Source organism: Amaranthus tricolor, chromosome 12 (genome assembly GCF_026212465.1).
Source record: "Amaranthus tricolor cultivar Red isolate AtriRed21 chromosome 12, ASM2621246v1, whole genome shotgun sequence".
Classification (NCBI taxonomy): domain Eukaryota; kingdom Viridiplantae; phylum Streptophyta; class Magnoliopsida; order Caryophyllales; family Amaranthaceae; genus Amaranthus; species Amaranthus tricolor.
The window spans coordinates 8,437,160-8,462,745 of NC_080058.1; the positions used below are offsets into that span (position 1 = coordinate 8,437,160).

The window sequence follows — 25,586 nt, forward strand, 5'->3', positions numbered from 1 at the left end:
ATTTAAATTTTATTTTTGAAGTTTATATTGAAGATAAAATATATTCATGTGGGATTCGTCTTGATTCAAAGAATTTTAATATATAATTTTTTACAATTTTTATAATGCGCACTAAGAGATATCGAAGCTCAAAATTTGCTTTGAAATGCGTGCAAAAAGTAAAGTGGAAAAACAAAAAGGATAGGGAGTATAAATTAAGAACATTTTTTTTCATAGTTACCTTTCTGTGTAATCAAGGTAACTATAGATTTTTACAATTATGAGTTTTTGGCTCAATGGTGACCATAGATTTTTTTATTTTAGTGAAATCAAGGGTGTAGAGTCCTTCTTACCTTTCTCATTTTCAACCCCTTCTCGATGGAACGCTCCCATATATATATATATATATATTATCGAGTAATCGTTAATTATTGTGTTTGGGGATGTACTTTGAGTCAAGTTTTTGTCCAACCGATTTTTTGCCAATTATTTTGTAATAATTTTTCACTAAAGTTTATTATACAAAAAATATCATTTTCCCTCCCAAACCTTTTATCTTAATATTCATGTTATTTCTATTTATTTTGAATTATTATACTTTTTTTATTTTAACATTATATTCTAAATTATCTATTTTTAAAAAGTAGTTATAGACGGTAAAATCATCCTAAATTATCTTCTTCGTTTGCATGACGGAAAAATTGGCATATGAGTACTCATTATACCGGTTTCTCAAAAAAGGTGGCCCACAAAGATGATCGCGATGTTTGTGTATCGAAAAAAATGATAGAGCCGATAAAAACCGGGTTAAATATATCTTCTTAGTTTGGGTGTCGATAAATCGGCATTTGAGCACTCATTTTGATCAAAATTTTCAAACTCGGTGTACCCACAAGAATGATCTCAACGTTCGTTTTTCCAAAAGAAATTCATAACGCTAGTTTTACCCATCGAAAAACGGTGTAAGGTACTCATCGGAAAATATAATACAATGTAGATAACTTTATATAATGAAATGAAACATAACTACAATGTACATAATGTAGAATTGCATACAACTTAGTAGAGTGGAACGAAACATAACTACAATATACAATTTATTTCTTAATTTCTTTTTAATTTATACAAATATGTCAAAAAAGCCGTGAACCACGCACGTATTATCTAGTTTTTGAACATTACAAGCTACATCAATAACCCTTTCACACAGATGTCATCAATCTTCTTGACTGTATACACCAACGTAATGCAAGACTATACAAAGTTTAACGCTATGTTTGGATAAAAATTTTGAAGAAAAAAGAAAGGAAGAATAGGAAAGGGGAAGGAAGGAAATAAAACTGAAAGGTAAACCTTCATTATTTGTTCAGGAGAAGGGAAGGGAAAAGTTCCCACCAAATCTTTCCTCCATTAAACAATACCTTAACAAAACTTATCCATCTCTTCCTTTTTTATATCCAAACAAGAAATCCTTCCTCTCTCGAAATTTCTTCCCTTCCGTCTCTTTACTTCTATCCAAACACAGTGTAAGAAAAATTACTTCTATCCAAACACACTGTAAGAAAAACAGCGCTACAGCTTCCAATATATCTTAAGCCGGTGGAAAATGCCAGCAAGAGCAGCCCAAAATAGGATTTCGGCAAAAATCACATACAACAAGATTCCGACCTTTTTCGAATGCCATACGCCGATGAAAATATGCTCTTGAATCCAATATATCTGCAACATATACACATCAAACCGGTTTTGCACGATATGCCTCAATATACATGCAGAGATTTCAGCAATCACGAAAACAGAACGACATAGTACGCAGAAATAAGCATGAATTGCACACCAAACGTACCAGTGTAGTATGAGGATCATCATAATACCACCCATTGATAAATCCAGCAAAAATGCCCTCAGCAGCCAGAACAAACACAAGCATAGCATTCATGCCAATCCACTTAAATGGAAGAAACAAGTATTTAACCTCTAAAATGTCAACCTGCCACGAAATTCCTTCACATGTTAGAATCGAGGTTGAAAAGTATGGGCTTGTACAGACTTGACAAGAAATCATGCGGGTTTGATACAGTTGCTGAATGTTTACTAAAGTATGTACCAGAACATAGAAGGCCGAGAATACTAAGGCTGCTGCACCGGATGTTACGCAAACATAGCTGAATGTATATAGCTGCTTGTTCAAAGGGATTGCTGCGTTTTTCAGACGCGAAAAAGATAAGAAAACTTTCAAGAGATAAATTGTCTACAGAGAAACTGAGCTCCCCCTCCTCACCCCCACCCACACACACACCTATGTTACTTGGACTCGAGTACTGATGTTGGATACTGGTACGTGCCCAAGTGTCGAATACATCCAAATATTCAATTTTACGCCTAAAATGAAGTGTCTAAGTGCCATACCAATGTCCGAGGATCAAGGATCGGACACGGGTACGTGAAGCAAAATGAAGAGTCCGAGTAACATAGACACAGACACACCAAAAAGAAAAGAAAGTTGTTTCGGTGTTACCATTGGTAAAATGAAGCAAGAATCCCAAGATAAGGAGAGAAATGCCCATCGAAACCCAATGCTTCAGCCTGCCAGTATGATTCTGTAGTTATGAAGGGGGAAAATCAGATTTCATTTGAATGTAGAAAAGCATCATCATTCATCCATCTCAAATAAGCATTATGTTAATTTAAGACCAACCTCTACATGAATAAGTACATGGACAAAATGAACTCCAACGATCGTTGAAAGTATGGCAGAGATGGAGCTGCATTTTCATGAACATGTATGGTTTAAATTTTCAACAGCCAATCAGTATAATTTCGTATGGTGAATAACCACACAGAGAAACCCAAACAAAAAAAAATATTCCTCATGCCACGGCATCTCAATATAAGCCATTTGTCTAATAAAACTAAATAAAATTATACTTCGTTTGTAATGTACTCCCACCGAGTGTTAACAGTTATGCAGAACTGAGTCAACGTGCATCATTTTCTAAAACATGTTTAGAAGGACAGAAGATCTGATACACAACCGAAAAGGAAAAGGGTAATTTAAAGAAAATAATACATCGCCTAGCAATTAGTATTGCCACTGAAAGATATGACCAACTTTTAAATTAATGTAATTGTCCACGTCGAGTTTTCAAATTCTGAAGCGGTGTATAATGTCATCATTATGATGAATTTTCAAACAAATTACATCAAAAATAGGGTTGGAAAAACAGTTACATCAGTTAAATCATACTCGGGTCAATGCTGTTAAATAGCAAAGCTCCTACCAACTTAACCATTAATAGATACATTTAAACAAACCTCAAAATTCCTTCAGGCTCGAATGGTGCATGACACCAGGATGGAGCATTTTCCAAAAGAGGCCCCTCGTAAGGAGAGTTTGCTGTGCAAGCCTACATTTCCAATAAGCCCAGAAGAAATATACCTCTCTTTAACAATATTGATGAAACTACAAGTATATGATACTATTCCAGACAAAAAAAAAACGACACTATATTTTTTGGTCAGTTAAAGAGGAACTTGCCATCTGGGCATGGCCCACTTATCTCAGGCAAAACCGGCCCATGTAGCAGCTGCCCATAAGGCCTACCCCGTTCTCAACAATGCACGAGAGTTGATCCTGGAGCATGTGTTTCGACTGTAGGGTAATGAACTACCCTTATGCTTTGATTATCAGACTGATATTTGACAACACTTCAAGTTTTTAACTATCAATTCTTTCTTTTTCAACCCCAAAAACAAGCATAGGTTCAGTCATCACTCACCTTAGATCTCCTCCACGCTGGATGATTATACAAATGATAAATACCTAGCAGTTTCCTATCAACATAACCAACAGCATTACAAGGAGGATTTAGTTTCCCTCTCACCCCGCACATCACCTGAAACAAAATAACTGTTACCGAGCTATTCTAACCAGTGTAGTTCGATAGGAATCTGAAAAGTACGCAAATGTAACAACAAGGACTATAGCTAAATAATTTGACTTAGTTTTCATCCATCATTAAATGACAGTAAGTGGAATGAATTAGCTCATGTGTTACCTGTACTTGAATCCTACATTTACACAACTAAATTTTTATCGTACTTTATACAGGATCTAGAAAGGTCTACAGTAGAGGCTGTTTACTTAAAACTCAAATGAATTTCAGGAAAGGGCGAGGGACTAAAGAACAAGACATATTTTTTATTAAGACCATCTCATCATGAGACGGCTTAATATGGGCTTGCCAAATATTTAGTTTTTAAAAAACTGAAAAAAAAAACAGTTTTTCATTTACTTGATTATTTAATTTTTTTAAAAAGACATTAATTAAGATGCTTGTATGGACCCATCTCATGGTGAGACGGTTTCATACAAGACACGCTGAAAGAAGAATAATTAACGGTTGAAACAAAAGTATCAGTTTGACATTCAGTAGTCCCTAAGTACTAATATATGAATCTTTTACACAAAATATATAGTTTAAGCTAGGAAAATTCTAAGTATGTATGGCTAACCGTGAAATGCCTTCCATTATCAGGGCTATCCACATTCTGAATGGTGAATTGCCAATCTGGGACATATAATCCATAGAGTAGAGACCAGTAAATAATAAGAACACATGCTCCAGCAACCCTACCAATCAGAGAACATTTACAAAAAGAAAATTCATATTTTCAAGCCAAGAGTTGACGAAATAAAAACGGGTAATAATAACGTATCTTATGAACAATGCATTATGCATACCATTGTCTGCAGTATAACTTAAAAATGAAGAATCGGCCAGGTAATTGACTCATGACTTGAGATGATTTCGTGGCAATCTCCAAAAAGGCAACAACCAGATACGAAAGAGCGATTCTCTGGAAAGTGACCAGGTTTAGTTCATCAAATACAAATCCCTTTCAGAACTACAATTTCATGTTGAAATGTGACTTAGATCACCTGAAGAATTCCACACCATCGCATTCTTTTCATGTCAACTCCATATGTAAGTTTATCGGGAGCATGAAAGTACCCTCCTACATGTCATAGGAATTCTAAAATTTTGATATATTTTTTTTCTTAATGATTCAGAAATTAAAATTAAAAATAAAAGACTATGCACATGTTTATAGCATACTGCTCTTAGATGGCGGCAACGGTTATGAATTAATATATGTAACTTTGTACAAAAAGTACCATGTCAACATCTATGGTAATATGATTACATCCCTATTTTTTTTTTACTTTTTCTTATCTATAGTCTATTTTCATTACCAGGTCTAAGTTTCAGACTAGGTAATCGATATCAATGAACAATAAGAGCTAAAAATACGAGTAAGTATAACCATGGGCATTGACATGCAATTTTCTTGCAATATACTTCGAATATACAAATCCATTACCATTAACAATCATTGCTTATTCTCAATATGAAATGAAGAACAAACAAACCTTGCAAAAGTATGCCCCAAAATAGAAGTTTGAGGGTCCTGAAGATTACTTTTCTGCCTGCTATGACACTGTCGGGTATCCTCTAATAATGACAAAAACATACAGAATAGAGTAAATTATGTGTAATTGTTTTTACTTTTATAACACCTACTCAAAACACATATGAATTGGATGAAATCAGTGTGTTTCATAAGATGCTAACCTTGAGAGCTAATGGAATTGCCATGCCAACGATGAATAAGAAGAAAGGCATGACAAAATCAGCTAAATTGCAGCCATTCCATGGTGCATGTGTAATCATTGGCCATTCTCCTCCAGCATCATCTACCAAAATCATCAGCTACAAACAATAACACTTCGATTTTAACACAGTGTTAACGAAAATGTTAAAGAAACTCTCTTTCTAACCCATGTAATCTACATCACCCACAAGAACATGATTACCCCAACAACATTATCAAAGCCTAAATCCCATCACGAGGGTGTCAACTGCATGAATCAATACAAAACAAAACCTCTGAACTTGTACATGAGAAAAATAGCATAGATGAAGTAAAATGTCTACGTATAGAATATGATCAATATTTCATATATTGTTGAGCTTTCAGATTCAGAATTTAAAAAAATGAATTTGCAAAATTTCTTTCAGATTTCTGAAAGATACAAAATCATCCCCACCAAATAAAACTGTTTTAGCAATCATAAAAAAAGTTAGTGCATAATCTTTCAATCACAATGGCTTTGTGCTTCTAATTTTGATTAGCGTGTCACGAGGAAAAACTGCTGCATTCAAAAAGAGATTTCAGGTGTATCAAAAGGTACAAAATAGCACCAACACTTTCCATGTTTAACACACTCACCTTCACACTAGCGTGTACACGCTTTGTAAAGGTGTGAACTTAACACCACACTCTACATGGGTTGGAAATAAGAAAAGTAGTATGCTCAATTTTTTTGATGTGAAAATTTGCAGCTAAAATGACCCTTTTATAAGCCATTTCTAAGAACTAGAAAATTACCATTAAGCACCTAATTATGCTGTAATTAAAACGGATCATCAAAAGATTCTCACTCATGTAACCAACAACTTCAATACTAATTCAAAACAATGTTTATGGTCAGCAAACCCTCCTAATTAATAACTACGGCTTAATTAGGAGGGTATAAAGAAGGCCATAATTTTCAATACCAAGAGGAAAATTAAAATCTGAAGCTGGAAAATTAAAATCTGAAGCTAGCACGTACTCGAAGCAACTTAATCTGAGCATCCTTGTGGTCAAATGAGCATAAAGCTCTTTTTTCTGCCTACTTCTGTGTTATTTGCTCGGATGAGCACCAACATAGCTGTTCGAGTATACCAGCTTAAAATATTCATTCAAATCCAACAAGAATCATGACCGAGTTCAGAACTTTAAAGAACTTAAATGATTACCAAACAAGAATACAAGCAAAGATAGGGGCGAAACATAGGTAGGGCGGGAATGCCCCCAAACTTTTTTTGCAATATACTTCCTCCGTATTTTACTTAAACCCAAAGACCTTTTAACGTAATCCAATATATTTGTCGGATCATTTGTATCTAGAGTGATATACTAAAAATTACAAAGATTTGGTATTATGAAAATATGCCACGAGATGAATACCACAACATCTTAGAAGACTATGTTTTTTCTCTATATACTAGCATGAACAGTGCAAAAGAGGTATTATATATACATGTGTCATGTTTGCCAAAGTGTATAAATAGCTTAAGGAAGCTGAAATCAAGGTAATTAAACTTCAATTACAACTTAAGATTAGTGGGAATTTTATTTTTTGTCTAATTGATTAAACCAAACTCAACTCCTATCTGATAAAACATTAGATAAATTGTAAAGCAGTCCAAATATATCAGTTGATTATAGAATTTTCTAAAAGTTACTAATAAGCATACCAAAATCAGCATAAAGATTTAAACTTTGAATCAAGTGAAATTAGCAACTTAAAAGCTGAATATGACCCAAATAAAAGGACAAAAAGAGTGAAGAGGTAAGAGAAAATTACAGCAACGGTGAAACCCCTAAAAATGTCCAGAGAAGCAACACGTTTCCTGTGATTCTGGTTGGGATTTTGAGGTTGATCATCATCATTTCCAAATGGTGATGCTTTGGATTCCTGTTCTTCATCATGAATAGTGATTAAAGTTTGCTGATTTCGTTCTTCTGCCCGCCGCAATAATTGAGTCATATTTGTGGGTAAATCCACTGGAACTTTTGTTTGGTTGGTTTCGGATTTCCTCAATCTCTCCGCTTCTAATTTAGTAGGAATAATCAGTTATCGCAATTTGAAAACTGTTCCGAACAGGAAATGCAAAATGATAGCACGCAGACGCATACACTATTATACTGATACTGTACATTATGCTTTTTTCTTTTGTCAAGTAAAATTATTTTCGCTCTTAAAGTAGAAAAATCCAAAGATAATCTTTTTCGTTTTACTTATTTAATATTATTTTTTTTTAATTATTTTAAGAGATCGTTTTCATAAGAGATGGTTCTCTCAGACCCATCCAATTAAAACAAAAATAAAAAACTTACGCGCGCATTTAATCCTATATGGAGTTAGTATTATAACCTATTAAAGTTGGTATTATAGCCTATTAGAGTTGGTTTTATAACCTATTAAAATTGGTATTTGTTGTTGGTGTTATAACCCATTAAAGTTGGTATTTGGAGTTGGTATTATAACCTATTTAGAGTTGTTGTTATAACCTATTTAGAGTTGATGTTATAACCTATTAAAATTGATATTATAACCTATTAGAGTTAATATTTTAACCAATTGAAGTTGGGATTTGTAGTTTGCGTTATAACCTATTAAATTGTTGTTTTAATCTTAAGTTGTTAACATATTGAAGTTGGTATTATAATCTATTACAGTTGGTATTTTAACCTATTGAAGTTGGTGTTTTAACTATGTTTTAACCTGTTGTAGTTGGTTAAAACGCCTTTTTTTAAATCAACTTCAACAGGTTAACATACCAACTTCAACAAGTTAAAACACCAACTTCATTAGGTTAAAATGCCAACTTTATTAGTTATAATACCAACTTCAGTAGGTTAACAACTTAAGGTAAAACAATTTAATAGGTCAAAATGTCAACTCAAATACCAATTTTAATAGGTTATAATATCAAGTCTAACAAGTTATAATACCAATTTCAATAGGTTATAACACCAATTCCAAATAGGTATAATACGAACTCGAAATACCAACTTTAATAGGTTATAACACCAACTCTAAATACCAACTTTAATAGGTTATAAAACCAACTCTAATAGGTTATAATACAAACTTTAATAGGTTATAACACCAACCCCAAATAGGTCACACAGCGCGCGTTTTTTTTGGTAGTTGTTTTTTTAAAGTAATAATAGGTCGGCTCATTTAAGACGTGTCATTTATAAAGATGGTCTCAAGTAAGAATTTGTGTATTTTTTATTTTAATTTGATTTTTTATCTTTTTAAAAAAAATTTTTGCATCTAACACGAAAAGTGGTTTTATTTAAATTAAATGTCCCATTACACCAATTTTAAGAATCAGAAAAAGGAGCATGAAATCATATTTGCTATGTTATCTAGTATTTGCTAAATTACTTTTACATGTAATTCAATGTATATTTTGATATTAAATATTTTTATTTTGACTAAATGAGAAATTATGAAAATTACATTAAAAAAAACTAGATTTTAAGAAGAATAAAACAAAATCCTATATAACTATATTATTTTTTATGGATGAGTCGGATTTGCCGAAATAAGATTAGAGATAAATCATATTACTATAAAAATGTAACGAGTATTGTGAAACGAAGTTAGTATGAGAGAAGTTAGTAAAACATAAAATGATAATTTAATGATAATTGTATAAAAAAATTAGACTTAACAAGAGCATAAATGAATTTCACAAGAAATTGAGACATTATGTAAATAAGCCAAAAGAAAAAATAGACTTTGAATAGAACAAGTGGAATTATTTTCGCTTTAATTAGTTTAATTTCCGTTATTATTTAATTCTTTCGAATAAAATATGTTCACTAAGTCTCTTTTGTGGATGCAAATTTATTGCTATTTGTAGTGTTGGCCATGAAAGCAAAGCAACTTAAGAGGGATGTGGATGTTATGTTCCTACTTAAATTTGTCTAAGTGTGGCCCCTTAAAACTTGAGTTCAACCTAAGATGCAAACTTAATTTTCAGGTCACAACTCCATGGGGACCCAATGCATTTAGGTTCAATTTAGGAATTCAATCTATGAACTTTGCTAATTGCTTTATACTTCAAACATATCTAAATGCCTAAATTTGAATGACTTATTCCGACTTAATTCGAGAAAATTAATTTGATTTGAATTTTTGAAAAAAAAATTACAAATCCAATTATATAGTCTTACATCAAATCGTAGTCAAATCTCATAAAAAGACATAATACTTCATCATTTTAATTGACAAGATGATTTCTAGTACAAATCAACTACAATGTACTCCTCTATCCATCCATTTTTGTCCGGTTTGCTTTTGGCATAGAGATTAAAAAATTGAAAATAATGAGATAAAGTGTTAGAGTATTTAAAAATATGAGAAAAGATATATAGTCAAAGTGATAGAGTTACATATCTAATAATAGAAAGGAAAAATTGGCATTAATAATCTAACCTTTTGCTCATCCGCTGTGAATAATTCTACCTTTAAATTATTTTGTAATAATCCAACAGTTGCCCTTAGTACGCTATGAATAATCCAACCTTTGTTTTAGTTCGCTGGCAACATACCCTATTATTACGTATTATTAGTAATTTGGTATGTTGTGAGCAAATATATGAAAACGGTTAAATTATTAGAAAATAATCAAAATGTGAGATTATTTACGGCGGATGGGTAAAAAATTAAATTATTAATGTCAATTTTTCCTAAGAGAAATAAGATAAATTCATTTAGACAGACAAAAGTGAAAAATGTATACCAATCGAGGAATGCATCACATCATCGGCGTTCTAATAAAATGTCAGTGTCTTACATTCTTTCACCATATTTCACATGATCATCAAATATACACAATAACATCAAAGTATAAAATGAAACGAGTGATTTAAGTATCATCAAAACAATTAAACAACCTTTAAAAATGATATTCTGGGTTACAGGAAGAACGAAATCTAGAACTCCTACTAAAAACTCAATTCATTCACAATCATCGAGAAATTATATACTAACGCAGCATCAACATTTCTCACTTCCGAATGGCAAGTTCCTTTGCAATATCTCTTGTTAGGCTAAACTGCATAGTGCTGTGCCATGGAAACAAAGTACGAGTAACTGGTAGCTTTCTCCGAAGATCCTGCATCACCATTATAATGCCCAATTTAGAAGTATTCATAGGGAAACGGGAGAAAATTTTGAGGCTAAACTAATATCCACCCAAAAACTAATTGCAGTGCATTTTCAGTACTTCAAAATTTTACAGTTCTGTTCCTATATCATACATACTTTTTTTAACTTTTGAAATGCTATTTAACAGTATGTTTTCAGATCATTTTCCATCTTTTTTGTCATGAGCTTATTTTCTGCGCTAAAAGGGTTTTCTTGTTGAAAAGATCACACCATTGAAGCTGGTGAAAAGTTTCAGACGTCGCCAAGAGTCCAAAATTAACAAAAACATTTACAGCAAGGGATTTGTAAAGAAAGTGTACCTTGAAAGTGGTGTCTGGAAGCTTTAAATAGGAACCCTGCAAATGAAAAAAAAATACCAACACAGAAATGATAAAATGATAATTATTACTATAATTCGGAAAAATATTCTGTGAAATGGACAAGTGGGATTCCAATTTCGACAGCTGAGGAGCAAAATAGTTAAACCTTTTTTGAATTTAAGATGTCTGAAGAAACGAGAACCATTCATCCGTAATATCATCTGCTTATACATTTGTTTCTTTTTATACTCTTAGGTAATTATGCTCAATTCTTATACTTAACCAGTACCTCAAGAGATGCCAAGTATTCTGTTTCCTGTTGTCGAATGATGTTGGTAATGGCTAAGGCTGAATCATCTGGGTTCTGAAACATAAACGATAATAACACAAAAGACAAACAGTTTAATGAAAGAGTTGAAAAGAAGGGACAGACGGAATAAAAATTACTAGGTTGCATATTATCTCAAAAAAGAATTGTTCTTTCATCTAGGGGTGAAAAATGCAAAGGAGGCAACACATACACAATAGAGCAGAATTCAAGAAACAATAAAGAGCATAGATATAACATCAAAAAAAAAAAAAAAAAAAAAAAACATCAACAACTAGTACAGAAAATATAACCAGCAATGTACTAGGAATTACAATTATTATGTGATAAATTAGAGCTTCTCAAGATTACTCTTTTTTCTCCAAGAGTCGCGTATAAAAAATCTCAATCTCACATATCTCTCTTTAAAACAGCTCTCACATGGATAAAAGCATCAGTCAATCTGATAACATTCTATTGTAGATGTCCTATGATACCATGATTTCTAATAAAGTAATTTGGTAACCAACAAAGTCCTAGAATGAAACAAATTATCCTTCATGCATCACACTAGCGCCCACTAGGTGCTTGTTAAAGTAAAGGCTAGTGTCTGCTAGCTCGATGCTACTTGCCTTCCAAACTTGCCGCAAGTTACACACGCAATTTCTAGTCTCTTCTTGCTACCTCCTGCACACAACCCAACATCTATGCGACATACCCCACCAATGGAAAGCCATGTGGAAAACAAGACAAGTCTGACAACTAAGTTTAGACAAGGTCTATTTTACATTTTACTCAAACTCAAGTACTCGTACAGAATGTGAAGATGTGTGTCCAACTAATCTACTTTATGAAAATATTCCATGATTTGGTCCAAAATGAAGTTTCCTACACTCCTACTCCTACCCATTTTTTAGTGTTGAAAATGTTGAAAATCTAACACGGATATTTGAGGTAACATGAAGTCGTGCAATAGAAATTCACACTAGTTATGTACCACGAATGGAATTCACAAAATATATAGATAATGTATAAATCACATTGCAACATATATCTTCCATCAATAACCAAAATTTTCATCATGGAGAACCCATTAATGTGGTGAACTCGATGTGCGGCTATATGGGGCATTCTCGGTAGTTAGCGATCTTAGGATCTGGAACGACCCGGGATGCGAACAACCAAAAATAGATGAGACGGTGAGGAGAAAGGAAAAATGAAAGCAACAAAGAATTACCAAAGCGTTGTTCTATTGTTTAATGGAGCAAAATAAAGGAGAGGAGAAAACAAAACGGAGATAGAAAAATATACTTATAGTAATATCATCCATAGTTTTGGTCCTCATCTAAATTAGATTTTCATGATTGTATAATCATTTATGATTTAAAAACCATATTTATCCCACTCATGATAAAAAAAAAATATTATGAGTACTCATACCACAATATTAATATTAATTTGGAGAGGAAATTTTTTTAAAATATTGGCATATTTAAGATAAAAAAGTTTAAATTGATACTTCCCAAGAAATTATGTGGGAGTAACACAATGGATTGATTAGCATATGAATTGAGACATTATATAATCATCCCATTATTTTCAAAAATGATCTTTCAATGATTTTTTATAATCACAAATATAATACCATTTTTTTCTCCATTTCATGATCATTTTACTCATGAATGACAATGCTTTGACAAAGTGAAAATAAAATAAAAGAGGAGAGACAATATATATCCCCAATGTAGAATCTCTTGCCCTTTTATCTTCTCTTAACCTTCCCCGATGAACTCGTTTTTTCTTTTCACATTCCAAGTAAAAACTTTCCGTTCTTTTCACCTCCCCGATAAATTCTTTTCGAACAATTTTTTTGTTAGGTAATTCTACATGGTATTTGTAAGCTATTTTTGTATTGGAAAATTCTACCATTATAACCCTCAACTATTGTCATTTCTACATGGTAGGTGAAGTTTTTTTGATACACTTTGTGTTTCATAGACAAGACTTTTTCTTAGTGAAAAAGTTGATTGTCGTTTAAAGGGAGAGATTTACTAATATACCCTCATGGTCTCCCTTCATTTATTTCCTCACGCGATAATCTTTGATCCATCTAAAACCTCCAATACTGTTTCTCATCATAACTTCTTGTATACTCCTGTAAGATTTAATTGTATTAATTGGAAAAGTTGGGGTTTTATTCAATTGTTGTGTTTGTTGTCTGTTGACCATGGATTGGTTTTCCAATCAATGACATTGAACTTACCATCTACATTTGAGGAAATATACGATACCATCAAAATGTGTTTCTTCATTATTGTTTAGACATTCATGTGAAAGGAAATATTCATGAAGACTTCTAAAATGGATTGTGGGTGATGGTGGGGTGAAACGGTAAATTTCACACTAAATTGATTCATGGCCCCATGTGAAAAAAAACAACATTCTTCCTACTATTTAAGTTGTGCGTTTTCTTTAGATTGGAAGTGTGATTTGTTTTTATTTCATTCATAAATTTATATATGAGAACTTATAGGTATTCAATAATATAGAAAACCAAAAACACAACAATTTCAAATAAACCTAAAACTTTGTGGCCAATATAAAAAATCCTAAGTCAACCCCTCAAACACAGGAGAGTACAAATGAAATAGTAAGAGTTATTGAAGGAAGAACAATGGATGATGTTGCATCGTAATACTAATTCAATTTATTATTGCATCATATTACTAACAAAGTGCAACCATAAAATGGAGGAAAGTGAACAATTAAAGGAGGAAGAACAATAGATTGAAATTGAAGATCGAAAACGATGGTGAAAGGAAGAAGATGAAGGGGTATTCTAGTGACTCCTGCGCTTTCGATGGACAATTGTTTTTAATTCAATTAAGTGAAAGACTATCATGTGACCCTTTATTAACCATGTAAAAAAGTTAATAATTAAGGTTACCATTTAGAATTTTGCATTTATGTTTCTCTGACTAAAGTAACTTGATTAACTAGACCTAATTCAACCTACTTTTATAATTTTTTAGTTCATCATACTTTATTTTTATAATATTTCTAATTTCATATTTCATAATTATCAAAACAAAATCTTATTTCCTTTGGTTTATTTAAATGCAATGCTTGCACTTTACATTTTTCCAATACAATAGTAAAGTGTGATCTTGTCAGATTTGGCAAAAATGTTGTTTTTGAATATCAAATTTTCATAACTTTAGATTTTAAATATATGTAATTAGAGATATTAATAATTAAACTATTGTATTAGGGTGTGTAAAAATCCTGAAGTTGCATTTGAATAGGACGGGAGCATGTATTATTATTTTCCTACCAAAGCTTTACAAAAATACAAAATGTGTTCCACATTTTCGTTTCTATTCCCAATTTGGTTTGGCCAAATTCCACTATGACTTTATGAGCAACACCGACAAATTACTTATCACAATTTACAAAAACTACCTAACTAAACTGATACATTATTTAGAGCAAGTCTTGTATAAGATCGTCTTACCATGAGACGAGCCCATATAATTAACTTATTTTTCTAATTGATCACTTTAAGGTTATAAGTGATCATTCTAAAACTATTAAAAGTGATCACTTTAAAAATGTAAGTGATCACTTTATGACGGTAACTACATTCGGCCAACCCAATAGAGATAGTCTCACTATGAGATCGTCTCATATGAGAACTTGTGAATTATCTAACATAAGGGTAATATGTCCAATAACAGTTGTAATAATTGTTTTTCTTGTATACATTAACCAAACTTAGTAAGTTGTTCATGACGCAGGTACTAACGTATATTGAGAAGGCTTGGGCATAGCCACATTCTTAGGTGGCATATTTGTTGTCCTAGAAGCACTTGTCTCTTTATTATTTTGACCTTGGAATCTCTATTTACCATTAGATTTTCAATATTAGTAACTATCTTTACTTTTTCATGTATGTTGAGCTCACCAATTTGTTTTAGTAAAGCCATTGTCTCCCAAGCATAAACATGAATTGATAGACCTCAAACTCTATTCTCATCATCACAGGCCGACATTTAACTTACAAAGACATTGACTCGAGTTCCTCAAATTCCTCTTGCCATGCATTATAATTAGTCAAAAACATATTCTTTAGAAAATACATCCAAGATGCTCAGAGCTTGGTCTAAAAGTCCAAAACCACCAACGCCCTAACAAGATTATTGCATTCTGCAAAGTACCAATATAATTTAAATCGAAAAAGAAATAACAGCACCTGAAGTAGAGTTGAATCTCTGCATTTATGATTAGCATCTAACTGCACATTTCCCTCCTCAAAATAATGAGCCCCTACCTGGACAAGTTAAATAAGGAATGAAAAAGAGATCAGTTAACTAACGAGTCATGAAAGAGAATAATCTTCAAGATTAAATTCTCAACTTGCTCTAGTCAATAGAGCCCCCCACCCTCCACGCCCACATCCCCCCTTCTTCAATCTTCCTCCAAAAGTTTCCCTAAGTTTTAGATATGCAACAAACCTGGAACCTTCCTTTTATTTCCACCATTTGATCCTCATCATTGAACTCCATATTCCATATTGATCTCCAACTTCCGTTGCTGCCAATACACAAAAGATATTTAAACGCTCATCAGTATGAAGATAAATAACTCAAAGATGAGCTTCTTAATTTGGTTAGTTTCATCTTCTTTCCCACAAGGCTTACAACTACCTTTTCATGCTCCATCCCATATCAATTGTTAAACGTTGCTTTCAAAGTCATCCCAATTTAATAGCTAAAAATCTTCATATGGCAAATTTTCAATCATCAACCCTATGATCCAACTCACTTCACTCCATAGATGCACTCTCACAATCCATTCAATTTAAATAACCACTAAATAATGGCTTTCACACCGTCCAACCCTATATTTCTTAACCCTAACCACCAAATTTTTAAAGAATAAAGGAGGATAAACCATATGCAACTATAAAACTGTAATGGAGGGAGCTAACCAAATTTTTATGCCACATAGACTTTTTGATTCACATCCATGTGAAGGATCTTGTTGAAAATAATGATCCAAAACTCATAAATTCATAAATCCTAAAAATTAAGTTTTTAAAAACAAATTAAAGTTACTTTACTAGTTGTTTGGATGAGCAATAACAAACTTATAGTACAACCTTCTTGTGTAGCAAAAAAAAAATGTTATGTTCCTTTCTCCTCTACCATGTTTCAATATTTCAAAAAAAAAAAAAAAAAAAAAAAAAAAAAAAAAAAAAACCAGTTAAGACTAAGTGAAAAGCAAGTGTTGGCTTAGTGAATCCTTCACCATATTCCACAGGCTTTGTACTAGATCACCTAACCAATGGCCATTAATAGACATCATCACTAGCCAACAGTAGTACAAAGGAAGCTCATTTTCTAAAACATTCCCACTTGAGCTATTGACAAAATGATCAATTTTAACCAAGATAATATTGAATACTTACAACAAATCTAAACCAACTTTGACCTGTAAACAACAAAAGACTATAAATCATGTGAAGCCTTGTTTTCCTAGTCAACTCATAATGCCAATTAAAATCCAAAAATACTAGACATTTGCTCCTTTCAGTTGGCTTATTTGCTTCTTGAGAAAATAAATATGATATCGGATTCAGCAACTTAGTAATTACCAAGAGATGTTGCTTGTACAGGTGATACCAAACACCAGAATGAAAGAAAAGAAAAGACATTAAAATGAAGTGTAAAAGCAAAGTTGCAATATTATTGCAAACATTCAAGAAGATGTAAGCACTGTTTTGCCAAAAAAAAGGCAGTGTTTTTCTTTTTCAGAAAGAAGTTATGTTTATGATAATTAATTGAAGTAAATCATTCACAAAGAATTGTAGATAGAAGATACATAATGCATCCTCCAAAATATTGTTATTAACTTAATTACTTGGATACATATCCAAGTATTGATGAAAAAACAAAGCATAGATAATTCAGTAGTCAAGCCAATTGAGCTTGAACGAAACTCTAATTTTCAACATCTCCAACAAGGTAGCATAGTGCAAAAATACGATTTCTCTAATTGTCGCGATGATAGTCGCAAAAGAAATTTCACGCAATGTTACATGAAGAGAAAATCAAACCAAGAAAAGAAACAGAACGAAAACGAAAAACGGTAATTTAGGGTTTCAAAAACGTAGGAAACAAAATTTGATATAAATTGAAAGATTTTTTAATATTTAAATAAGTAATGTTCCAAAACTAAGAAAAGCAAAATATATAAAAAAATTGATAAGAAAAATTATATTAAAAGAACAAAAAGAGTTACAACAATAGAGATGAGAGAGCCCAAAAAAAAAACACAAGCTACTACAAGACACACCAATCAATTCTACATAAATCATGATGTAGTCACAGTCAATTGCGGCCTATATTTTGGTCGTGGTATACTCCAAAAACCTTAATGATATAGTCACGATACGATGATGCGGTCTTGTTTACTCAATGTACACTTGTAATAATGCTATAAGAGTTAAAAATAAAATTCAAAAAGCACGGAGATAGTAGAGCTTAAGACAAATATGTGAGGATGAAGTGATGGGGAGCTCACCAAAAATTTTGGGGACTGAGCCTGGCAGCAGAAATCACCACAGCAAACTCAAAATCAGATCCTGGTTCTTCGACGTCCTTTCCCTTTACACAATAAACTGCACAGACACCTTTTGGATAAGCTTCATTAACATATTTTGTGATTTCTGCATCCAGAGCACATCTGCAATAAGAGAAATTAATATCAAAGTGTGACCATACATCAATGCCAAAGTCGTAATCCTAATTCTCAAACACATGGGGATTAGAAAGCATCTGTGGGTAAAAAGTATGAAACACAGTCCCCGTGCCAAATATAATGTGCTAATCAAACACGAATCAAGATTGAAAAACCAAAAAATGAGGCTCTAGGTGTATTTGAGTTTTGTCTAGTCCTTCCAAATCAATTTAACTGCACATGTCATTGCAAATGAGAAAACTATCAAAAAATTCAACTTCAGTCATTCATCAGACTTAACCATAGTAGAAGTTTTAACCTTTAAGGGGGTGGTAAGTGACATCATCATCCCAAAATGAACATATAAACCAATTAACAGTCAAGCGATTTGGTCGGCAACACTTTTCAGACAACAAGTTATTCAGCAGAAATAACTATAAACGAAATTTAGGAGGTGGTAAGTAACATTGTCAATCAAAAAGTTAACATATTAATAAGACTAATTAAACAATTTATTCTTATTGATCAACAACACCTTTCAAACTACTGGTTTAACGTAACACTCTACACTTCAGAGCTTATCTCCATTCTTGTCTACCACAGAATTCATAGAATGATAAAATCTTGAAAATAATTTTACACACCTGAATTCCTCAATGTAAGGAGAAGGAAGTTCCTCATTACTAGCAGGTCTCAAGTCTGTACACACCTGAATCGGTTCGTCATATAATAATAAAAATTTCAAATATAATTTTTAAAAGTTTTAAACTAAGTACAAGGATGTTATGCAGAAATCAATTTGGAAAAACTTTAACAAGCTTTCATCCGGTTCTTTAATAATAACTAGTTAACTACCTAATACTCCTGAACCTGACCACAAGCCTCCATTCCTTAAACACACAGATACACACACAAAGGGAGAGGGAGAAAGAAGGGGTGGGTGGGGGGGGGGAGGGGGGGCACCTTCATAAGCAATCACAAAGTAATAGTTATTTATGATTAGTTCATTAAATCAACAAATGAATGGCTTGTTAAAAAAATTGAACAAGCTTAGTTTTTTCAATCAATTATAGGTTTATAGAACAATACTTCATGTGACATGTGAGTTCCACATGGAATGAAAAATGCATAACGGAGATACAAAGTAAAAGTTATTTATGATTTTGCATGTTCCTTTTAGCAACCCAAGTACCCAACTACTCACAGAACAAACGAGAGTTACAAAAAGAACAGAGTACTGTAAATAAATACAGAGTAAATACTTGAAATGGAATTCAAAAGTTTTTGCCTGGTATGTCCAAAATCCTAAATTCACAAAAACAGGTTGACGCTTGATAACACCAATGATGTCCAAGACAGTTCTGCTTGGAATATTTATTTGCTTTTTTAAACCTTCACTATAGGATTAAAAATATAGAATTAAATAAAACAAACTAAATCAAGCCCCATATAGCTTAAACTCAAACACGTACAGGATAGAATAACAGGAAGAGAACTCACTTGTTTGACATGATCTACTATAGCAACTTGTGCAGTCTTAGGATCAAGATACTCGTTCTCAGAAACTTCACTGAAGGACGATATTATCACCTGAATTAACACCAGGAGGTCATTATTCATACACATCATACCTTCTAATGTCTTATGATCAACATCAAGTGTTTACTACGTGCATTCTATTACTAGTACTAACTTGGAGTACAGAGGACAAGTATTGTTACCTAATTTGCTCTTTGAAATGAATTCACAATTCGCTACCAACCCTTTGGTAAATTAGACCAGAATTAGCAACTTACAATTAGCAATTCACAAGGGACTAGAGAATTAGGTTAGAAGTGTAATATTGAAGCATTATCCAAAGAGGCATCAAAAAGAAACTCAGTCCCTCTCAAATCACATCATTTCCTTATTTGGAAATGGACTCACAACTTTTATTTAATCTCATTTATACATTTTAACTCTTTTATAATTTCATCCATACAATTCGGTCTCTCTTCATTTATTATCAAATATCCACATTTTCCTTAATGTCCCTTATTTCGATAGAGCCAAAGATTATAATTCTTTGACTATAGATTATAATGAACTATAGTAAAATAACCTATTAAATAATTAAAATGACTCAATTGAAAACAACCTTTTAATTATCACTAAGTATAACAAGGGTGAGTTGTATACATTCTAACTCAAACCCCACCCTAGGAGGGAGCTAAAAGCAATGAAAAAAAACCACATTTTTCTTTAAAAACATCCCATTTTCTCATGGAGTGTTATTATAGTAGCAAAATTAAATTAGACTCACTGAAAGTTACACAGCACAAGTTTTCACACTCATCACACCAGAAATAGCTCAGCTATCAAAAGTCAATTTAATCCAGATTTCTGCTAAAATTCTTTTGTAGAAACTCTCCCCTGTCAATACCAATTTTTGGCGCAATGGCAAGGATGATCACAGCATTATTATTAATCTTAAAACCCTAAATAACACCTAACTTTCTTCATCTAAAAAAGAAGTATCATTTCACTGCAATCAAACAAAAAAAAAATACACCAAAATAATAAACAGCGCAAATCGTCTAGAAAACACTTACATCACCAGTTCTATCAGGAAGCTCGAGAGAAATCATGTGAGATTTATTGTACAAAGGAAACGCCTCCAAAGTACCCAATTTATGCAAATTATCATCCTTCAAAATCGTCCTCAAATCTGTTCAACAACAAAAACGCAGAAAAAAATCGGAAAAAATAAAAACCAGTTAAAAAACAAATCTCAATCAACCACACAGAACAACAATAAAGAAGAAGAACAATGTAAAATTAGAGACAAATACGCGAGGAATTGTGAAATAAGACCTTTGGAAACGTATTGAATTTCTCCAGCAGGAGCGTTCAAGAGAAACCATTTGGCAATTTCAATCTTTTGCTTATCGGAGAGTTGGTCTGCTTCAGAAGAGTCTTCGTCTGCCATGGCAGTTACGCTTTGTGAAATTCTCTCTCTAGGAATGGGAATGGGACCAGGGGATGTCGTTGGTTTGAAGTTAAAGAGGAGGCAGAGAGTGTGAGTCTCAACTCTCAAGAGAGAAGGAACGTGGTTCGAAATGATTCAGCGTAGAATTAGCATTACGCTCCCGACTCCTTCGGCTAACTTTTTAATTATTGTGTCAACTTGGATGGGACTTCCTTTGGCCTATAGCGTTTTTGCATTTTTTTTTTTATTTTCTCTAAAGATATTTTAAAATTTCGTCCTTTTATGAAAGACTGTCGAATTGTTGAGTAATCCAACAAACTATTTTATTTATATACAAGTCATTAACAAACATCTCCAATTAAATTCCTTGTTCAATTGGTAACTATTTATAAACATTATTTTATCCAAATCCAAACTCTTTTAAAAAACCGTTTGGTATCGACATAAATACGGCTATGAACCTTTAGTTCATAACGAATCAAAATACGGCTATAACTTTACAAGTTAATAGCAAAATAATACGGCAAATGAAACATATGCTTTCATTGCGAAACAAATAAAACTTTATATACCAAACATATTTATTCAAAACTCATTAAAAACAATAATGTAACAACAGTTTAAAACGTGGGAATATATGGACCATCAGGAAGTAAGCTTGATCTAAATCTTGAGAACACGGGTGATCGTCATCACCGAAAATACGGTTCTTGCAAGAACGAAACGGGATCGGGGGCTCGAGACCGATCCGAATAACCATTACCTATTATCAAGCTATAGGATTTCACAATAATCCGGATATAAATATCCGTTGCCAATTCCCAAAAACGGACATTTTTATAATGTCGATTTCAATATAAAACAAAACAATAATTCACTAAATTTTCTTTTGAAATCAACAATCATTACTTAAAATATAAATCAATTCATCATCAACCATCAACATATAAGAACTTGAGTTACTATCAATGGAGTTTAACTAATTTTACACCAATCTTAAATCCCAATATCCAACTTATATCCTATCCAAATAATATCAACTAATCAAATACCCAATTGATACTTATATTCCCAAATTTGATACTTGTACCAACACCCATAATAATCAATTAAGGATCATAACTCAACAATACCAATCAATAAAGAAAGAATAATAACCGTAAATTGATCCCAATTTCAACAATTAATCTCATGATTGGTTATTCGTGATTTTTATGATAGTCTATTAGTATTTTGGACATAACTCTCTCATAAGAACTCATTTTGGGGAGATTCAAGTGGCTACGTGACCCTGACTCAGAGCTCTACAATTCTTATGCAGACACTAAAACCCAGAAATGACTCTAACTATCTCAAAAATAGCCAAACAGATTCGAACAGAACAAAACAGAAACCTCATTGTCGATTTTCATGACAACCTACTAGTATTTTGGACATAACTCCCTCATACAAACTGATTTTGGGGCGATTCAAGTGCCCACCCGACCGTGATTCGGCTACAATTCTTATGAAGACACTAGAACTCAAAAACAATCACAACTGACCCGAAAATGGCCAAAACAGAACACTCAGTTTCTAAACAGAAATTTCAATATCCAAAATACTAAATTTTATACTAAAAACCAAATAACCCAATCAACCAATACTAATCAACACTAAAAACAACCCAATTACTAATTGAATTCACATCTTAAATTTAAGTTGATACTTAAATTTGAATCAAAGACCCAAATTGAATCTACAATACTAAACTACTTTAAAACATTCAATAAAAACTTAAATAGAATAGTTTGTGGGTTACCTCAATCACCATTGAGAATCCTCCAACTTTCAATCATGAACTTTAATTTGAGTCACAAAATTCCAAATTTGATCTTAGTAGATGAATCCTAGTTCTCGTTTCTTCAGTAAACCCAAATTTTACACTTGAATTGATATAAACCCTAACTTTTTCTTTACCCAATTTCATGAATATTACCATCAATCTTAAATCAAAACTCCAATACAAACCCTTACTTATACCAATAACCCATAAAGACTTAATCTTTTAGTTCAATACTAGTTTTGATTTTTGATATCATGATAATAAAGATTCATAAATTTTAGAATGAAGATGGAATGGAAAGAAATGAAGTAGATGTTGAACATTTTAAGTTTCTGATAATTCAAAAAAGCCCTAATTTTAGGGTTTATTCATTACAAAAATGACTCAGAACACCTTTAAACCAAAAAATTCAAGAACAAACCCTAATGATCGGAACATTTAGGACGAAAAAATCAAAAAAAAAATGCGACATTGTACTTGATATTTAGAGTAATAACTCAAACAACCCAACATCTTGCATGTACAGAAAAAAATGAGGAAAGATTAGGGAACTTACCAACGTCAAGAAAAGCAGCAATGAGAAAGATGAAGCTTCAACAATGGTGTAATCAACGCAGGACGATGATGATGAAGACAGAGTAATCAAGTACGGGTTAGGAGGGAAAAGGAAGAGGGAAAGCAAATGAATCACAAACTAACCATGGTTGGTTTTAAACGGACATTTAACCATGGTTGAAATTAACTGGGGTACCATTGTTATTTTGCTAAAGTACAGGGGTACCATTGATAATATCCCTATTTAATTTTGATGGAAAAATTTAACTTTTATCAATATGTTTAGTAAAATATTAAGTTATATGTGTTTTTGAAGGTAAAAGTTATATTGCCTTAATATATATTATAATTTTTCTCATTATAAATAAATTGTAGTTGATGAAAGATAAATATGATTCATTAGTAGTATTAATTAGTTATACGAATTCATCTAAAATTGGCTAAAATTTGTCTAAATTTGCTAAATTCCATTCACATGATATATAGTAAATTATGTAACACACTACTATTCAAAAATCTAAACTAAGTAGCCATCGATTATCTGTCTAAATATTTTGCGAGGGTTTACAATAATTTCAAGAGATATTATCAATGATACCCCTGTATTATAGCAATTTATCAATGGTACCCACTTTAATTCCAATGGTACCCCCCAACTATATGCTAATTACAACCGTGACACTATTGTACTTTTTTCCGTTAAATGCCTGTTAAATCTCGAATTTGACCTAACCATGGTTAGTTTCTTCTTCTTCCCTTTTCCCTTTCCTCTTCCTGCTCTCCTTCCATGGCTGCTTCATCTCAAGCCCGACAATGATCAACCCGAATATGCAGAAAGTATCAACTGTTTCCTCCACTCCTCCCTAAGTCTTCCTTCTTAATTCCCCCTCTTAATATATACTCTTCTCTTCTTCCTTACTCCAATCTTTTACCACTTTCTTTTTTCTCTATCTTCCTCTGTTTTTTCCTTCATTAATCAAGCTTTGAGCTTTCTCATTAATGGCTGACTATGAAACCCTAACCCACTGAAACCCACTTGTAAAACTGTAAATTTAGCTTAATGAAACTTTACCCACATAAAATGAAGCAACTTTGCGCTATATTGTTGCTCTTTTCTCTTTACCCTTATCTGTTTTCCCCTGTTTTTTCGGCTTCTCCTCCTCCTAATGGAAAAACTAGAGATGCCCTAAACAACGGGAGCCAACATCAATATAACCAGCTTGCGAACCTGCCACCCGCTATATACCTTAAGGGTAACAGCATCAGTGGTGAGATTCCAGTTGAAATTAGTCAATTACAGAATCTTTATGTGCTGGATCTCAGCGAAAACAAATTCACAGGCAGCATTCCATCAGAATTTTCCAACCTCACGAACCTTGAAATCCTAGACCTCTCGAGGAATCAGTTGACTGGAGAAATTCCAGCATCGTTGCAAAGCCTAAATTTCTTATCGAAGTTCAATGTATCCTTCAACAATCTCGACGGATCGATACCAACAGGTGATCAGTTTGACACTTTTACAGAATCTAGCTATATGGGGAATCCAAGGCTATGCGGCCGAGTTCTACAGCATCATCCTTGTCAAGTTTGATGAACTGGATTTCGTTGTCGAGCAACAAATTGAGTAGAGTTATACCATCTTGGATTGGTAATTGAGTAATCTTGCCATTCTCAAGCTCTCGAACAACTCGTTTTATGGTGAAATCCCACCTAAGAGGAAGCAGCCATGGAAGGAGAGAAGGAAGAGGAGAGGGAAAAGGGAAGAAGAAGAAACTAACCATGGTTAGGTCAAATTCGAGATTTAACGGCATTTAACGGAAAAAAGTACAATAGTGTCACGGTTGTAATTAGCATATAGTTGAGGGTACCATTGGAATTAACGTGGGTACCATTGATAATATGCCTTATTTTTAAGGTTACGGAAGTTATTTACTTGATGGTTAAGCAAAATAAACGAAATGTCATAAAAGCTCCTTGACTAAGAATCAAGGTCAACGAAAAGTCAAAGGGTACAAAGGTAATATCATAATAACAATTAATTAAATAAATAA

The 25,586-nt window shown here is 32.6% G+C and overlaps 3 protein-coding genes across 3 annotated transcripts; 1 reads left to right on the forward strand and 2 right to left on the reverse strand.

Annotated features, from left to right (window-relative positions):
* Positions 1–968: 968 nt before the first annotated feature.
* On the reverse strand, positions 969–7,814 carry LOC130828789 (uncharacterized). Its single transcript, XM_057694787.1, has 13 exons — positions 7,457–7,814; positions 5,616–5,753; positions 5,414–5,495; positions 4,922–4,998; positions 4,724–4,839; positions 4,495–4,612; positions 3,759–3,875; positions 3,295–3,386; positions 2,678–2,744; positions 2,498–2,579; positions 2,087–2,178; positions 1,826–1,969; positions 969–1,698 (listed from the first exon to the last, which is right to left on the reverse strand). The coding sequence occupies exons 1-13, from the start codon at positions 7,637–7,639 to the stop codon at positions 1,552–1,554; spliced, it is 1,455 nt and encodes a 484-aa protein (XP_057550770.1). The 5' UTR covers positions 7,640–7,814; the 3' UTR covers positions 969–1,551.
* Positions 7,815–10,423: 2,609 nt separating this feature from the next.
* On the reverse strand, positions 10,424–21,307 carry LOC130828790 (F-actin-capping protein subunit alpha). The gene is made up of 10 exons (XM_057694788.1): positions 21,041–21,307; positions 20,779–20,894; positions 19,688–19,777; positions 18,832–18,896; positions 18,032–18,193; positions 15,961–16,039; positions 15,699–15,776; positions 11,429–11,503; positions 11,140–11,175; positions 10,424–10,787 (listed from the first exon to the last, which is right to left on the reverse strand). Exons 1-10 carry the CDS (start codon positions 21,153–21,155, stop codon positions 10,680–10,682), a joined length of 924 nt encoding a protein of 307 aa, XP_057550771.1. The 5' UTR covers positions 21,156–21,307; the 3' UTR covers positions 10,424–10,679.
* A 3,309-nt stretch (positions 21,308–24,616) lies between these two features.
* Positions 24,617–25,126, forward strand: LOC130828520 (receptor-like protein 3). Its single transcript, XM_057694487.1, has one exon. The coding sequence runs from the start codon at positions 24,617–24,619 to the stop codon at positions 25,124–25,126; it is 510 nt and encodes a 169-aa protein (XP_057550470.1).
* Positions 25,127–25,586: the final 460 nt, after the last annotated feature.

Excerpts from the sequence above, each read along its gene's own strand:
- LOC130828789 (XM_057694787.1), bottom strand. The coding sequence starts at position 7,639 with ATGACTCAATTATTGCGGCGGGCAGAAGAACGAAATCAGCAAACTTTA. Across the intron at positions 4,613-4,723 it reads AAGTTATACTGCAGACAATG|GGTTGCTGGAGCATGTGTTC; the intron begins GTATGCATAATG and ends TCTGATTGGTAG. Across the intron at positions 3,876-4,494 it reads ATAATGGAAGGCATTTCACG|GTGATGTGCGGGGTGAGAGG; the intron begins GTTAGCCATACA and ends ATTTTGTTTCAG.
- LOC130828790 (XM_057694788.1), bottom strand. The coding sequence starts at position 21,155 with ATGGCAGACGAAGACTCTTCTGAAGCAGACCAACTCTCCGATAAGCAA. Across the intron at positions 16,040-18,031 it reads CTCAGTCCCCAAAATTTTTG|CAACGGAAGTTGGAGATCAA; the intron begins GTGAGCTCCCCA and ends GTGTATTGGCAG. Across the intron at positions 10,788-11,139 it reads TTCCAGACACCACTTTCAAG|GATCTTCGGAGAAAGCTACC; the intron begins GTACACTTTCTT and ends ATGGTGATGCAG.
- LOC130828520 (XM_057694487.1), top strand. The coding sequence starts at position 24,617 with ATGAAGCAACTTTGCGCTATATTGTTGCTCTTTTCTCTTTACCCTTAT.